At 41.7% G+C, this 17,123-nt stretch overlaps 1 protein-coding gene across 4 annotated transcripts in view; it reads left to right on the forward strand.

The window, feature by feature from the left end:
* The window catches only part of COL22A1 (collagen type XXII alpha 1 chain), a 268,249-nt gene that overhangs the window by 176,028 nt on the left and 75,098 nt on the right, over positions 1 to 17,123 (forward strand). For all 4 annotated transcript variants that reach the window (XR_008576049.1, XR_008576050.1, XM_054818065.1 and 1 more), the window contains exons 30-38: positions 1,944 to 2,006; positions 3,202 to 3,255; positions 4,309 to 4,350; positions 6,215 to 6,247; positions 10,704 to 10,757; positions 11,287 to 11,340; positions 12,498 to 12,551; positions 14,995 to 15,048; positions 16,616 to 16,669. Coding sequence is in view for 2 of the 4 variants with exons in the window: in XM_054818065.1 (XP_054674040.1) it covers positions 1,944 to 2,006; positions 3,202 to 3,255; positions 4,309 to 4,350; positions 6,215 to 6,247; positions 10,704 to 10,757; positions 11,287 to 11,340; positions 12,498 to 12,551; positions 14,995 to 15,048; positions 16,616 to 16,669 (462 nt within the window). In the remaining 2 variants the exon portion in view is untranslated. The remainder of the gene's footprint in view (positions 1 to 1,943; positions 2,007 to 3,201; positions 3,256 to 4,308; positions 4,351 to 6,214; positions 6,248 to 10,703; positions 10,758 to 11,286; positions 11,341 to 12,497; positions 12,552 to 14,994; positions 15,049 to 16,615; positions 16,670 to 17,123) is intronic.

Genomic DNA, 17,123 nt, shown 5'->3' on the forward strand with positions numbered 1-17,123 from the left:
GCTGCTGGGCAAGCTCAGGACTCGCTGCCAAGCAAACTCGAGCCCAGTGCAAGGAAAAGTCAGACCCCCAACCAAAGTACTGCTGTTTGGTCAGGATCATCTCCCCACAGAGGCCTGTTTTGGATTCTAATACCACCTTCCAGAACACTTGCCTTTCTCTCCACAGTGTGGTGTTCTCCACACATTTCATAAATGTTCTCTTTTCTGTCACCTCAATCGTAAATTAAAATATTGAATGGTGCAGAGCCTTAGAGGACTTTACTTCATATACCTTCTGAATTTGACAGGAAACAGCTAATAACAGGTGTGTGAATGTAGTTTCTTCAATCAGTTGTACACCATCCTCCAGACACCCTTCTTCTATGCCATATTTCTGTAGTTTGCTAATGAGAACATCATGTTGGCCTGTATCAGATGTCTTACTAATGTCAGGATACATCACACAAATGCTTCCTTCTTGTCTGCTTAGTTACCGTGTCAAGGGAGAGAACTGGATGGTTTTGACATGATTAGTTTTTAACAAATCCATGTTGGCTGTTTCGTATTATCTTTCTGTCCTTGAGCTTATACAAACTCATTGACATTTTGCTTCAGTACCTTTCCAGAGACCAAAATTACACCATACGTTTTGGTTTTTTTCCTCCGAATTCTCCTTTTTTCTTCTTTAATGTTAGACCCTCTGTTTGTCCTCATGATCTCTGGGATCTTGTCATCAGCCAGGATCCTGCAGTGGCCCTCATAAAGCACCATTCCCTCTGTCACCAAATGTCACTTTCTTTAGAATTCTCCAAACATCACCCTGATGTTCCCAGTCATACTCCGTCACCAAAGCATCTCGTTCCTCACCTGATTTCTTCTGCAGACTCCTTGCACCTGTATTGTGATAATGTTTTGACTCTTCCCGTACTTCAGAGATAATGTCTTTAAAATAGGGATCACCTTTTCTTTGTTCAGTAGTCATACAGCACCTAGTACATTTGAGTCCTGTCCATGACTGAGAGCCTTTGTGATACTGCACTACAAATGCAGCTAGCAGAATAATTATAAATAGGAAACCACATGGTTATTTTCAGATGACAAACTGGGTCAACCTGGAGCTAAATTTGAGAATACTTGATACATTTAGAACAAACCACATGACACAGATCATAATTACTCCTATAGCAAGTATTATAAAGCAGAAACTGAAAGGTAACTTTCAAATAGAAAGAAATCTAAATATACAATAGACCATCCAGAAAAATCTAGATCTCTTCATCAGGCAACATCTGTACCATTCAGATTAATACAGTGCAGTTTTTGCATTTCTAGACTATACCAGATGATTTAAAATGAAAATAACAGTTACATTTAATGTTTTAAGGTGCTTTTATTTGCTTGCATGGTCCTTCTACAGAGCAGCATGAAGAAAACATGTTCTAAATTCCATGGTGTCGGTTAGTGTAACAGCAAAAAAAAAAGAGAGGTCTTAGCTGCTGCTTTAAGTAATGATTTTCCAAGAATAAGAAATTATTTGATAATTATACTAATCCTGTGCTCTCTCCACAAACTACATCTACAATCAATCCCATGAAAAAACTGGGGCAGGTTCTGGCCTACAGCATAGACCATATGTCTCATGGTGTCACTAGGTATCAAGAAGAAACCGTCTGCAGTCATTATGAATTCTGAAAAACCCACAGTCTGGTATCAGACATGCAAAGAGACAGACAGCTAAATCAGGGTTTCATCCTTCCCAGCCTAAGGGCACTGTGGCTAGATTAGCCAACCCTGAGGAGCAGACTTGATGCATTTTTAACTGACATGAGTGAGACAAGAGTTTGGCCCACCATGGTGCCTTTTCATTCTTAATTATATTTGAGAGTAATGGGGTTTATTAATAGAAATCATGCTTGATGCCTCTTCCTAGATTTAACAGATTCTTTGTCTTACTTCTTTGTCAGGGTGAAGCAGGTCTTCCTGGTCTTCAGGGTTTACCTGGACTGAGAGGAGAAAAAGGAGACCAGGTAAGTGACTTTGAGCCACAGCTTGATTTTTTTTGGCCATTTGGTGCCAGAAGGACTTATCTCAAGTGTCCCTAGATGATATTCTCCCTTGGTGTGATTGCTGTGGTGAGCAGCTGATTGTCATCCAGCCAGGCCACCAAGTACCCCTTACTAGTTTGTAATTTACTGCCTAGTGACTCTTCCTGATTGTAGCGGAGGTGCTAATGAACTGTGTCTATCCTAAATGCAGAAGGTTATGACTTGTGAGGCAGTAGAAGAGGTACAGTGGTCTTTAGGCCTTACTTTCAGAAAGATCTGCCTGATTTAAAAACATAAAAAAACATTGATAGCAACAAAAAAAAATCACAAATGCACCTTGTCACTGAACCCTGAAGAAGGCTCCAGATGGTTGTATCATTTTCCGATGGCCTAATTTCCATCCAGGTCCTGGTGTCTACTGCCTACCCTGACTAGCTCCAGACCTCCAGAGGCAATTACATACCGGGAAATAGTTGGATCAGGGGCCTGACAGTAAATTTAGCCATTTCAATCAGGTCTGTACTCCCGATAACTGACTACAGGCTTGAATGTGAGCAAGAAGGACCTAAAATCAACTGAGGTCTTACTTTTCAGTTTGCTATATTATATGTATTGCAGAGCATAAAATATAGAATATATTCTCTCTATATAAAAAATTATAGAAATGTAGGTCGGATAGCTCCAATTTGAATGCAGGATAAATATAATTTCTGTATGCACTTCCAGGAGTATTTACATCATCCTTGTTAATGATCTCAAGATGATCAGGTTACCTGGGCAAAACAGAGAGGTAGGCACCGGTGAATGGTTGATTCAGAAATCTTTAACACCAACAAAACTGGTAGTATGAATGTCCACTTTGGGTCTTAACCCCTGTTTTGGTGCCTCTCTTGTCCAACCAGAAAAAATCCGTTTTTTATAACTGCATCAGACAGTAACATCTTCTACTTTGAAGTTGATTTAGGATTGTTGGTTTCCTTTCCATGAACTTAATTGCTATTCATTGGCTTTTGAAAATAGTGTGGATTTTATGAAGCCATCTCCAAAATGTTACGTTTTTAATTGCTTGCATCCTGGAGGACAGGTAAGATCAACTGAAAGTGTAAAATATTCTAGTGGGACTGATGCAATCAAATCAAAACATGCATATTTCCTGCTTTCTTTTCCCTGCTTTTAGGGAGAAAAAGGAAAAGATGGTTTCCCAGGATTGAAAGGCGAAAGAGGAGAAAAGGTGAGACATGAAATGAGCATGCTCCTCCTTAGACAAGAGAGGAAAAGAGGCAAGAGCACAGAGACAAGTGATGGAGGAGAATATCTGTCGAAGATCAGAAACATTAGAAGTCTGTTAGCCGAGCCTTACTGAGAAGCAGCAGAGAAAGTTACATGTGGGACAGAGACAACAATTTATTGAGTAATGCAATAATAATAAGCAGTTGATGAAATCTAAGGACAGTTTTTTTAATTCAAGGAAACTTTTCTTTGTCTTAAAATTGTCTGATAGAAATGAGTCTGGAATTAAATTCTAAAGAACTTTTCTGTGCCTGCCTGTGATGTACTAGAACAATAATTTAAGGAATGGTCTGGGCTTCTGCCATCACAATACTATTAATTTTAGTGAAAATGAGAGAACTAGACAAAGGTGATGTCCACCAAAATTTACATTCAACCACTGTGAACATGAAGATGAAGCACCGTCCTTGTAGATGCCTATGGCTCTATAGTGAAAAACTTGCCATCGTTATAGTGGCAACAGCCATCAGGGAGTGGGTACTGCTTTGTTCTTCCTACGATACTTCAGCCCTCAGTTTACCAGTGACCATGGAGGGCGAGAATTGGATTTAGAAACTTGTATTTTTGATGAAAACAGAGGATTTTTTTCCAATCCACAAAAGAAGTTCAGCTAAAACATGTTTTTCAATCAAGGATTTTGATCAACTTTAATTTAAAACACAAATTAAACTCCATATCACTCCTACACTGTATGGGGGAACATTAGAAATTCATTGATCTGTGACATCAGATCAATGATAAAGTAACAAAGTGATAGAGACAGCAAAGTGAGAGCCCTGTATGCAACAAAGCAAGGACAGCAGAAATTCTGGCCAGAGCAATGGGGTAAATTCCACCCATCAGAGAAGTGCTATGGGATTTTCAGTGTCACTGAGCAGACAGGGTGTCATTGGGTTACATCTCGTCTGGTAATGTTGCATCTTCTAGCTGATAATTTTGCATTTTATTTTGGCATCTTTTTATATCCTTAATTATATTTTTCTCCTCTCTCTAGGGTGACACGGGTTCCCCTGGACCACCAGGCTTACCTGGAACAGTAAGATTGTGTTCTCTGCTGTAACAATATTTAAGGCATCATCACTCTTCCTCCACACAAATTCCTCAGAAATGAAGCTTTTCAAATCCCTGCTTCTCTGCAGAAACTTTAGGATCCATTTACTCTGAGATTATCTCCTTTTGCTTCAGAGAAGCAATATCAAGGTGTATTTGGTCTTTTTATTTTTGGGGGAGGTTGTGCCCTCCCCTGCCTCTTTGCAAACAGCATTTTTGTATGCCCTTGCCTTGTGGTAGCACTTAAATTGAATCTGTGATTTGTTTAGCAGCTGTGGGAGCTGTCTGAAGAAGGTCAGGGCTGAAAACAGGGACTGTGTTCATACAGATTTTCAGGGTGAGCTAGATTTTTCCAACTGACATCTCAGGATAAAACTGACTCTGAACGGATACCAGTGAACAGCAGCTTGTCTTCCTGGGGAACAATTCACCTTCTTCCAGGAAGAACAGAGGGTTCCACTTCTCATTGACATGAACTTATGGGGTGGAGGATTCAGCTTCAGCAGAGCTTCCGTCGCGTACAGTGCCATGCTGTGCTGTAAGCCCAGAAAGACCTTCTCATCCCAGAGTTCATTCTGGGTTCAGCACTGGATCCAGTGCACAAACCAGTCATACCTGATTGCATGCACTTTTTCTGCTAATAATAAAAAAAAGACCAAGAAAACATCAATTTATTGTTTTAAAAATGAGCCTGCAAAATTACTTTTGGGAACACGAGCAAAATTACAATTAAGTTCACTACAGGCAATTAAACCAACATCCACTGATGTAAATACATGAACCTCATAGTTCCCTCCAGCAAAATTTGAGTAAGCAATCTGGAGTAAGCACTAGGAACAGACCTGTCATGGCAACAAGAGGGCTGATCCCAGTCACAGATCCTCCAAAAAGTGGCAGATAGTCATTTCTCAGCTTTGCTCACCACTACTAGTTACAGCTGCCACAGACACATTACGGAGAGAATTTGAATTAAGGTCTGTTGGTGAAAATCAAGTGCCTACAGACCTTCATGCAGCAATGGAGGAGGTGCTATAATTTATTCCCTGCCATTAGTTGTGCCTCTTTAGTCTGTGCCAAAGGGTACTTCATGGTACAATGTAGGAAGACTCCCTGAGTATCACACAAGAATGACCCAATCACAACACCAAGGATAAATCTTAATCAAGGTGGAGAAGGCAGCTTACAAACACAGTACAACATGGCTAGATATAGAGAAGATATGCCTGACTGCTCAGGCTTCCTGTGTTTGTAGGGAGAAATTATTTCTACTTCAGCTGTAAAAGTAGGTGAAGATTTTGACATATCCTTATTTCATCAAGGACTAAAGTTTTCTTCCTAATTTTATCAATTTTGATAAAAGATACTGCTTCTCTCAACAAAACTTGATCCTTTTTTTGTAGCTTGTCCTTCAGGATAACTATGTAATCCCTAAGACAACCGTGTTGAGATGCATATGCCTTGTACATGGTACAAAGCAGAGGGAGAACACACCAAGCGCAGCCATGGTGTTGGGAAATTTAATAATAATGAAAATGTATCCAAGTGGAAAAGTGGGCTGGAGATTGCCAACAGTAAACTTGCTAACAAGGTTAAAGATTGTTTAGTTTTTCATAGCAGTGGGACATAAATCATGGTTTTGAGTTTATGTTCATATTTCAAATACTCTAGGAAATGCCTGATATTTGTGGGCTTTTTTCCAAACAGCCAGATGTTACAACGAGTTGCTCATTTATAAACTTACTGATGGATATATGGGATGTGTAATCTGTAATGACAAGGAGAATACATAAGTTATTGTATTTCAAGGAAAATAGGCAATGCTTCTTTTAACACTTTTGTTTCTCTTCCAGACAGCCTTCTTCACCCCACACCCTAGGATTCCTGTAAGTAACATCTCTAATAAACATGGCCTCTGGCTTATTACCTCTCATATCTGATAGACACATGGCACCTTTGTGTTTTCAATGTTATTTAAATGCTTCCATAAAGAGCTCAGCTTGAGTCTGGTCCTGGGCAACTTCACCATTGTAACCAGCCATGATGAGAAGCCCACAGCTGTCCTGGTTACAGCAGCATCCGAGCCAGCTCTGCCAAGACACAGCTGTATGCTGTCCCAGCCTCTTAAATGAAGAGTGCTTGTAGCACATAGTGGTAAATATCTGCCATTATATAGGATCACACTATTGGTATGCGTTAATAGCAGAGGTAGGCTGTAAGAGTGCCATTAGAAAAGAAAGTGCATATGCCAGGTTCTTCAGAGGCTGAGGAAGGAAATAGGAATGTGAGATAGTACTGGAAATAGAGACAGGATTTCTTTGGTTCACTTTGCCCTTTGTGGTTTGGTAATATATATATATGACATGGTTTAACCCAGCTGGCAACTAAGCCCCACACAGCTACTCGCTCACTCCCCCCCAGAGGGATGGGGGAGAGAATTGGAAGAGTAAAGTGAGAAAACTTGTGGGTTGAGATTAAGACAGTTCAATAGGTAAAGCAAAAGCCGTGCATGCAAGCAAAGCAAAACAAGGAATTTATTCCCCACTTCCCGTTGGCAGGCAGGTGTTCAGCCATCCCCAGGAAAGCAGGGCTCCATCACGCATAACAGTGACTTGGGAAGACAAACGCCATCACTCCAAACATCCCCCCTCCTTCTTCCTCCCCCAGCTTTATATGCTGAGCATGACGTCATGTGGTATGGAATATCCCTTTGGTCAGTTGGGGTCAGCTGTCCCGGCTGTGTCCCCTCCCAACCCCTTGTGCACCCCCCAGCCTACTCGCTGGTGGGGTGGTGTGAGGAGCAGAAAAGGCCTCATCTCTGTGTAAGCACTGCTCAGCAATAATGAAAAGATCGCTATATTATCAACACTATTTTCAGCACAAATCCAAAACATAGCCCCCTACTAGCTACTATGAAGAAAATTAACTCCATCCCAACCAAAACCAGCACAATATACTAAGGAAATATGCAGAACAGTGACATCTTATGTGGTCTTTGTCGTGCTACAATCACAGGAGGAGTTATCTCTTTTTGCTTTGAGCACATTACTCTTGTAAATGAGCTGCAAGACAGTAAAGAATAAAAGGCCTGAAGTGTGTCAGCAGGTCAAGTCACTGGGATTTCTCCACATGCAAGATGAATGTGGTGATACTTACTGTAGCACAGAGCTGCACATAGTGTTACAAGCTTTGGATGGAGAAGGGGAGGTAAGGATAGTTACCTTTGATTTACAGCTCTACAAATTAAGGTGTCAGAATGTGGTGATAAGCCTCAGGAGAGAGTCAGGGGTTATTTTATAGAGGCTGCAGGACCAGCAGAGTGCTGAAAGTTGTCACGTACTCTCCAAAACACAATACTTGGTATTGCTTTCCATTGAGTACGTGGTGCATAGTACCAGGGAGCAACTTGCACAGGTGGAGACAGGAAACACAGTCTGGATAGAAAGCAGCAGCACCATTACTCTATTTACTTATTATTAGTGTCATGTTTAACCCCAGCTGGTAACTAAGCATCACACAGCTGCTCACTCACCCCTTTCCCTCCAAGGGGATGGGGAGGAGAATGGAAAAAAAAACCCTCATGGCTTGAGATAAAGACGGTTTAATAGGATAACAAAGGAAGATAATAATAATAATAACAACAACAACAATATACAAGGGATGCACAAATGCAATTGCTTGCCACATGCAGAAAAAGACAAAACCTGATGGCCAGTCTGTTTCTGAGCTAGCTTCCCCAGTTATACCCAGAGCATGACGTTCCATGGCAGGGAATATCCCTTGGGCCAGTCTGGGTCAGCTGTCCTGGCTCTGCTCTCCCAGCTCCTTGTGCACCTGGCAGGGTGTGAGAAGCTGAAAGGTCCTTGACTTTGTGTAAACACAACAACTACCTAGCAACAACTAAAACCATCAGTGTGTTATCAACATTATTCTCATACTAAATCCAAAACACAGCACTATACCAGCTACTAGAAAGAAAATTAATTCTATCTCAGCTGAAACCAGGACAATTAGTTAAAATCAATTTCATTTTAAACACACCTTAGTAATTGTCAGAAAATCTCTGACCAAGTGAGTCTGAGCTCCCATTTACCCACCACCCCAGCTCCGTTGTGTGCTGTGGGTGCAGCCTGTGCTCTGAGCTCTGCAGAAACTTGCTGATGTAGCAGGGCAATGAGGGGGGGGAATGTGTTGGTTTCTTCCATGGGGTGCGGGGAACTTTTAATGTTTATTTAGGCCAGTGAGTTAAATCATTAAATATTTCTTGGAGATGCGGTGTGTGAGAACCACAGTGGTGGACAGGTACAATGGCTGGAAAGAGGCAAAAGCAGTAAAACAGGAGATGGCTCCTCACTTTGCTTTATACCTCCCACTGCAGCTGGGCAGAGCTGAGCCCCTACTGTGTTTGCTCTCCTTTACATGGCACAGAAATGACTAACGCCTTAATTGAGACTACAGGAGGACACTGCAGGTCAGAGAAGCTGTAAGCACTGATCTGGCTCAGGTTGGTAGCAGCTGTTAGCTGTCACCACATCATTTCTGTTCATTGAGCTGTAGGAAAGAAGTGGGTGGCAGTGGATTAAGTCCAGCTGCCGGGGGCAGAGGTCTCCACAATGTGCAGGACTAGCAGACAGTGTTAGCAGTCTCGGCAGACAGTCGTGGGTTTGGCAAATTTAGAAGGACTCGCTAGCAGATTTGCTGGCAGGTTGGGTTAAGAAGTGCTGCCTCTACCCATGTTTGTGGCTGTGCGAGTACATTAGACTGGAATTTTTCTGATTTTCCATTAACGTGCAAGTCAAGTATCAAGGAAAAAGTGGGAGAAAGGAGAATATTAAAAAACCTTTCTCTCTTTACCTATTGAGTTCCTCCTTCTCTTTGCAGTCTTGTTCTCCCTGGTAAAATGTGCCCTTATTTTATTCCCACTTAGTAACACCATCCCTGCCTGCAAGTTTATTGCTGTACGTCTGTGCTTTGTCGCTTCGCTCTCTCAAAAGGGTTTCAGAGCTCGAAATGTCATTACGCAAAACAATTTCCAGGCACAACCATACAGCTTTGTTGCTTAGGACCCTTTGGTTGAACTACTTTAGGTGGTCCCGTTGTCTTTCTGAAGGCCACTAGATGGCATAAGGGACTGTCTTGCTAACGGTTGATCTAACCGGGTGCTACTTGTAGAGTAAAATTCCTGTTATTTATCACAGATGATAATATTTATTCATAATGCATAATAAATGCAGACATAAGTAATATTTATGCAACTACATTTATTTTGTCTGTTAGAGAATCATTTGCAAATGGACTTTGAATTCCCAGGTGTTGCAGAAATGATTGGCAAATAGCTGATGTGAATAAAATTCAGACTGATTTGTCTTGGGCTCTGCATTTTGACTGATTACTATTCCTTGCGTGTGTGTGTAGCTTAAATCACTGATGTTCTTACTCTTCCTTGATTGCATAATTGAAACACCTTGTATGATAAATAATGAATAAGTAATGATTGCTGTTGCCTGAATACATATGTTCATATAAATATACAAATGTGAGTATTCATGTAGTGCCTGTTTTATTCCAGCTAGTTCCACAATCGCGTGCTGTTCCTTTTCAATTTATGAAAAGCAGAAATATGTACTTATTGATTATTGTTCTAGAACTCAGAACAAAGCTGATGAACTTCTGTGTGAAAGCATCTTCAATTTACTGTAAGGAGGAAGAACAGGAATAAATTAATCCTATTAGTCAACGATGGTGGTGCACAAAATAACGTATTGACATTGCAGGAGGGAGGGGAAGTTGCACGAATGTATGGAGATGTTAACAGAACTAGAGACTGGGAAAAGCTGCACATCTCTGGAAGTGCTCAAGACGAGACCCTGAACACCCCTCTCTTCCAGGTGGAGCAGGGAACTGTCTGTACGTGGGATAATTTCCCCAACTGTAGGATGACATTAGGCTTGTGGTCCTACAGAGTGGCAGTGCAGTGGCGCTGGCACTTTTGCTCTTGGTCATATCAGCTGGCCTTTTAATACATTGAAGCTGAATTGATCAAATTTTGGAATGGTAAATTCTTTAACTACTATTTTCTCTGAGGGAAAACTACTCTCTCTTTAAATTGAACATTTTTGCAATTGGTGTCATAACAGTCCCAGAAGTCTAGACAAAGATCTCCAAATCTTAGTGTGTGATATGGTAGTTTTGATTCATTATCCTCAAAATACTTTGAGGAAGCCACTCTATGTCAGAAATGGATAAGTGATTGAAAGAGCCCTCTTACCAAACAGGACTAGTGTGACTTCCACCCATGGAAATAGCTTTTATTTCTCTCTTTGTCTTATTCTTTTATATCAGGGTGAACCTGGACCAAAAGGGGAGAAAGGAGATCGAGGAACGAGCGGCGAACCTGTAAGCACAGCCAAGTGTTTCTTCAGTTGGTTTTGAGCTTTAGCAAGGAGAGGACATGAGAGCTGCCTCTTTTGGAGGGATAGGGGGGGATATGCTCCTTCCATAGCTGGGATGCTTCTCTCATCAGAAATGGCCACAGTGGTGCTTGGCTTTGTACTGGCTGTACAGGAAGCCAGATAACTACATGAAACTGGGCACCTAATTTGTAGCTCTGGGCCTTAGGGGCTGAGAAGAGGACTATGGGGTTTGCTAAACAGAACTTGGCTGACAGTAAGGTTGTACAGGATTTATTAAAGGCTTTTGAAATGACATGGCCCAGCTAAATTGTGCATTTGGCTACTCTATTTATATTCTGCCCTGCTCTTGTTTTGGATGGAGGCCTCAACAGAGACAGTCTTGTGCAGTCACAGCCTCTGTAAAAAACATCCTTTCTTCTTTCAGTGGGAGGAAGGAGAAACATCTCCTTTTGCTCAGGAGAAGAAATGAGAAGTTTCCTTCAGCTCCCTCACATCTCCCTCTGTTTTTGCAGGGATTACCTGGGGTCCCAGGTGAACAGGGTGTCCCAGGACCTGCAGGACTACAGGTAAGAGGGCCCAGCCTTGAAGAAAATCTTTGACATGACCAGAGAGGGATGCTTTCAAGGTCTATATCACTGTGATTAAGTCTTCCCCTATACACCAATAGCCCATTTCTCCTTCCTCATTATTGTAAATTCAGGGACTTCTGCAGAGGTTTTTACTTATACTGGACATCAGGACAACATGCAAAGAATCAAAGCAGAAACATGGCATCTCTGCAGCATGATCAATATTGTCCGAAAGACTTCTTCCAACTTCAGGATCCTTCAAGAGGGCATCTTGTATTGATGCCACTGAGTCACAGGTCTCACAGATAAGTTACTGCAGTACATTGGCAAAACATTGCAGAGCATTCAGATTCAACTCCAGCCCGTTTGACCCTGAATGCATTATGGCTCGTGTAAAATGGTTTTATAGTCTCAATTATCTTCTGAAAATTTCTTGGCTTATGCATATTATTTCCAGTCATCACCGAAGTGTGTTTTCATGTCAACGTGGGAGGATGTTCACTCTGTCATCATCTGTGCAGTGCCCAAGCTATATAGTTAGCTATTACTTGGGCATCAATAGCTTAAACAGGTTAACAGCAGTCTTAGGATTATGAAAAAACCCCAGTAATACCATGCAACTGTTAACTAACATCTGCTTAATGGGGGACTGTTCAGTAAGTAGACTCTGTCCTGCCAAAATCCTTAAGAAGGGGCTACGTAGTATGTAGGACTGGGACAAACCCTCTGCACTATCATCTATTTTCACCATTTCTAAATGATTGTTGTTTGCATTTGAGAACTGCAGGCAAAACTTTCTCTGTGCAGGGAGACCATCAGAGTTGAACTGGAAATGGAGTAGCTGGTAGGCCTGAGGATAGGAAGGAGTTTCACCCAGATGGATGTCTGCAAGTTTCAGCATCCTGTGCTGAGAAACAGCCTCTGAGCTGATCAGTCATTAGTAATTCTTCTTATGTCTCAGGGTTTTATTTTTATATTTCATTTTCTCACTGCACAGAGAACTGGGAGCCATTTCCTCAGCCGTTAAACTCCTCTGTGAATTGATTAACGAAAACCATTGCCTAGTGCACGTTCAGGCGTCTTGAAATCTTTTTGTCTGGCAGGCGGTCCTGTCCCATCTCTAATCAGCTGGTATCTCTCTTCTTTCCACACAGGGCACAAAGGGGCAGAAAGGAGCCCAAGGTGAAGCCGGAGCTTCTGGAGAGACTGTGAGTAACTGCTTCCCTTGCAGCATTTTTCCCTGACAGTAACACACCTGAAGGGACTCTGAAGTTGATGCCTCGCAGATTCGCAGTCCCAGGCTGCTTGGACGCAGGGCACATCCTAAGCTGCAGCTGGAAAAGTCGCTGCTTGTGGGCAAACAGGCACAGCTGCACCAAACAGATCAATGTCCCAATCAAGCCAGCTCTAAATTGTGCATCTTTTGTTGGCCAAATCTCTCCCTCTCTAACAAAATGCCCTCTTTTCTGCGTGAGGTGCCGGCAGAGCTTGTTACTGCACTGCGATATCAGCCAAGCCCGGGCAGCCAGCTGGTGCAGGGAGCTCACTTCTCAGCAGCAGCCTGAATTAGGTTTTGATCGCAGTTGGTTTTAGGCTTCTTAGTCAGTTCTGCTTTCTTTAATACAGGCTCATCACCAGAGGAATCTTCACGTACCACTTTCTGAGGCTTGTGTTGTAGGGAGCGCTGCTATTGTCTGACTGTGTGCTAAAGAACAGCAAAGGATTCAAGTCCTGTTTTATTATTGTGAGCGTGTGTAAGCCCTTTGAGTCTGAATAAAAGGCCACATACTTTCTTTGCAAACAGAGAAGGAAGACTGAAGAACTATTTGAAATAATGATTAAGGGAGAGGATGTTTGTGTGTGAGAGAAGGAAGGAATAGGAAATCCAAGCATCCTAGAGCACTGAAATTTCTTCTTCCACCTTTGTGTTTCTGGTTTTCCTTCTTGGGCTTGTGCTTAGATGTTATCTCCAGCAGTGCTTTGACCCTAAACTCTGAACTGCCTTTCCCCAGCTCTCTTTCACTCTTGGTTGAAGGATTTCTTAATCTTTTTGGGGAGAGGGAAAAAAAAAAAAAAGGCAAAACCCTTCCCCCATCCACCGAGCCTATCCATTGGTTTTATTTCTTTGTATAACCTGGTGGCTCAGAGGATATTAACGATATGGAAATGCAGGTATATGTAGGCACCATATTTTTTGCCATCCTTTCACAGACTGCCACTGCTCCAAATATTTCTATTGGCTCGTTGACCAGAGACTGTAAATAACACAGAAATGAGAAAACCTTTAATTCTCTTCTAGTGATCCAATGGCAACGGATAGACATTCACTTTGTGAAGAGCTGTGCTGGAAGATTTTCATCATCTCCCAACTGCTTGGTTGTCCTTCTGCAAGCTATTACTGCCCAGCCCTTCCAGTAGAAGGGATTCTCTGTACTCTACTCCAAGTCAGACAGATTGTTTCAGTGTGATGAAGATGATTTTAGATAGTCTGTCTGGTTTAGCCCCAAATGGATTAGGTATGCTAATAGAAATCCTTTTCCTTGCAAAGCTGGCCCTGTGCAGAGTGACAAGCAACTGTAGAGGTAGCAACTTCAACCTGATATCGTCAGGTATAGAGGGAAATGTCTAAATGTAGCCTGGTAACCCCAAAAATAGAATCATGAACGGTTTGGGTTGGAAGGGACCTTAAAGATCATCTAGTTCCAATCCCCCTGCCATGGGCAGGGGCACCCTCCACTAGACCACGTTGCCCAAAGCCCCATCCAACCTGGCCTTGAACACTTCCAGGGATGGGGCATCCACAGCTTCTCTGGGCAACCTGTTCCAGTGCCTCACCACCCTCACAGTAAAGAATTTTTTCCTAGTATCTAAGTCTACCCTCCTTCAGCTTAAGGCCACAAGCAAGCCCAGAGGAGGCCATGAAGATGATCAGAGGGCTGGAGCACCTCTCCTATGAAGACAGGCTGAGAGAGTTGGGGTTGTTCAGCCTGGAGAAGACTCTAGGGAGGCATTATAGCAGCCTTCCAGTACCTGAAGGGCCCTACAGGAAAGCTGGAGAGGGAAACATACCTCTCCATGGGGACCTAAATCCCCCAGTATATGTCCTCTCATGCCCCACATGAATTTTTTTGGTACATACATGGGCTTTCACACACTAAAAAGCTTTCACGTGCAGGCAGAAAAGACCTGCAATTCAGAACTATAACACTCTGAATGGTTTGAGCTGTTCATCTATTTGATGATGATGAACAAATGAATGTTTTCAGGTTTTGTTCCCCAGAGTAGAGAAAGGTAGAATTGTCAACAAAGCATATTTTGTTGACCTAGATTTTTATTTTAATGATAAATCAACGTACTTTCCTCTGTTCTTTTGATGTTTCAGGCCCAGACTTTTTTTCCTGTATCTCAGCTAGATTTAGGATTTATTTTGATGGAGGGTATTTTTAAGCTCCCAGAGAGAGTCTTCATCCATTTTGTATTGTTTCCTGCTTCTTTACACTACAAAGTGTTTCACAAAAATGCTATTTTTCGCTTTGTGCTTGTACAACACCTTGTCTGACATGAACTCCAATCTCACTTGGAACATCTTGTTCCTGTGGTAGTACAAGTTGTGAATTATATATGCACACACACTTCATTTTCTTAAAACAGGGTGTGCCTGGACCAGCAGGGCCCCCAGGTCCAAGAGGCTTGCCAGGAAATGTGGTATGTATGCACCAGTGTATTTGTTTTCCCATCTGTGCCCTGATTTCTTTAGTTAATATGTTTAGTTTTCCCTTCCTCAGGTTTTACTATCAGGTTCAAAAGGCTGTGTTCTTTATGGTTGACTTGAAAGATCTGGAGGCACCTGGGAATGGTGTATCTATGAAACACATTCTCATATTCATTTGTAGCAAGAGGGAGGCATGGAGCTGCTTCATTTCTCATCAAATTGTCAAAAGCAATTTTTGAGGCCAGCTCTTCAAGAGAAAAAATGCAATTTTTACTGTCTCTCTGGTTTTGTTTCCTTTGCCTCATTTTAATTTGTCCTTTCCTTTTGAAAACACGATTTCTTGGTATAAAAATTGCATGGTGAACTCCTCTATTTGTATTATGAAAACATGCAAATATTTGATCCTACAATCAGAGCCTTGAAATCAACACGGTGTCCTCCTTACCTCAGTAGATGTTCATCACCATTAAGTTGTGCATGATAGAGCTTTTCATGTTTGCAAATAAATCTTTGGACTAACTCTACTCCCTGCTCCACCAGTGTAATTTTCCTTCTAGTGCCTGGAGTTTCTCTGGGTTTACACTGGAGTAAGTGAAAACCAACAGTTAGACCCCATGTTATAATGGATTCAGACACAGTGGTTTAGCACAGAGGCCACTTTAAGGCAGAGTGTATTACCTGGGCAATCCAAGAAATCTTAAATTGCCTTTCTACTAATTGTTATGTTCCATTAGATTTAATTGTGTTAATGTAGTGATTTAATTTCAAACTGAAAGATGATATCGAAAATGAAGACCTTTTCCAATTTCATATTCCTTTAAGCAAACTTCTATACCAGCAATACCAATATATTGCCTATAAAAGCTAATATACTTGGAAATAATTTTTGCTGGTGCAGAAAGGAAAATAATTATTGCATCCATCCTGTGAGGAGGTCAATCCAATCTTACTGGTGCCAACAAATAATTTCACATCTTAAAATGGAGTACCAGTCACTCGTTTTGGTGAGTTAGGAAGCTACCGTATTTAATTTGGAGCTCTAAATCATCTCTATTTTGACAGGGAATCCTTTGAGATCTGCCAAGACATGAAAAGGATTGAAAACTGAAATAGAGAGTAAAACGAGCATAGCTATGTTTTACAATGTATAGCTTTGGAGAGCAGTAGCCATAAAAAATTAATATTGTGAGACTTTGGCTTCTCTGATACAGATGTGATGACTGGGGCTTTGTTGGTAATGGATTAGGAGCTACTGAGGATTTCACAGAATGAAAAAAATAGTTGTTGGTAGAAAGAGAGTGCACAAATCTGAGATTAGTGCAATTTCTGCTTTTGCTGTTCAGCTTTTTTTTTATATTGAAAAAAAAAAAACCCCTCCTTTAAGCACTTGGTACATATCTCTTCTGTGGTGTTCTCTGGATTACAGGTTGTCTGTACTTGGAAATGTAAAACTGATACTAATCCTTGAGATAGATTGTACTGAACCCACAGGTCTATCCATTTGCTTTAGGATCAAGTACTGCCTAAAAAGAAAGTTTTAAGCTTTAAAGTTCTTTTCAGGGTGTGCCTGGAGACCCTGGATTACCGGGAAAGGAGGGAGCAAAGGGGGAAAAGGTGAGTTTATTCTTTCGTGGATTTGTTTCTTTTCTTTTTGGGCATTTTAAGTGCCCTGGGACACAAGCAGTCTGAACTGGAAAGTGATTTCATAGGTTTGTGGATGTTAAGTCACATGGGTGCATTAGATCATCTGTCTGACCTCCTCTATTACACGTGCTATAAGGTTTTCACCCTGTTGCAGCTTTATAATTTCCCTAATAAAACCGCTGAGATACAACTGGATACAGTGAAGTCACTGCTACACATTTATGCCATGATGATGTTCTACTGTCCTCACTGCCTGATGACAGCGGGCTTTTGGTGTTTTAAGTACCTCCTGTTCAGCACTGTAAATCCAAAGCTGCAAAAACCCCTGTCTTTCATGGTTAGGAAATGGAGATTTCTGCTTTCCTGATAAGCTGTTGTAACTGGACCATTAGTTCAGCTTTCCAGTGCACCCTCGCTTAGCTTC

This window comes from Grus americana, chromosome 2 (assembly GCF_028858705.1).
Source record: "Grus americana isolate bGruAme1 chromosome 2, bGruAme1.mat, whole genome shotgun sequence".
Taxonomy (NCBI): Eukaryota; Metazoa; Chordata; class Aves; order Gruiformes; family Gruidae; genus Grus; species Grus americana.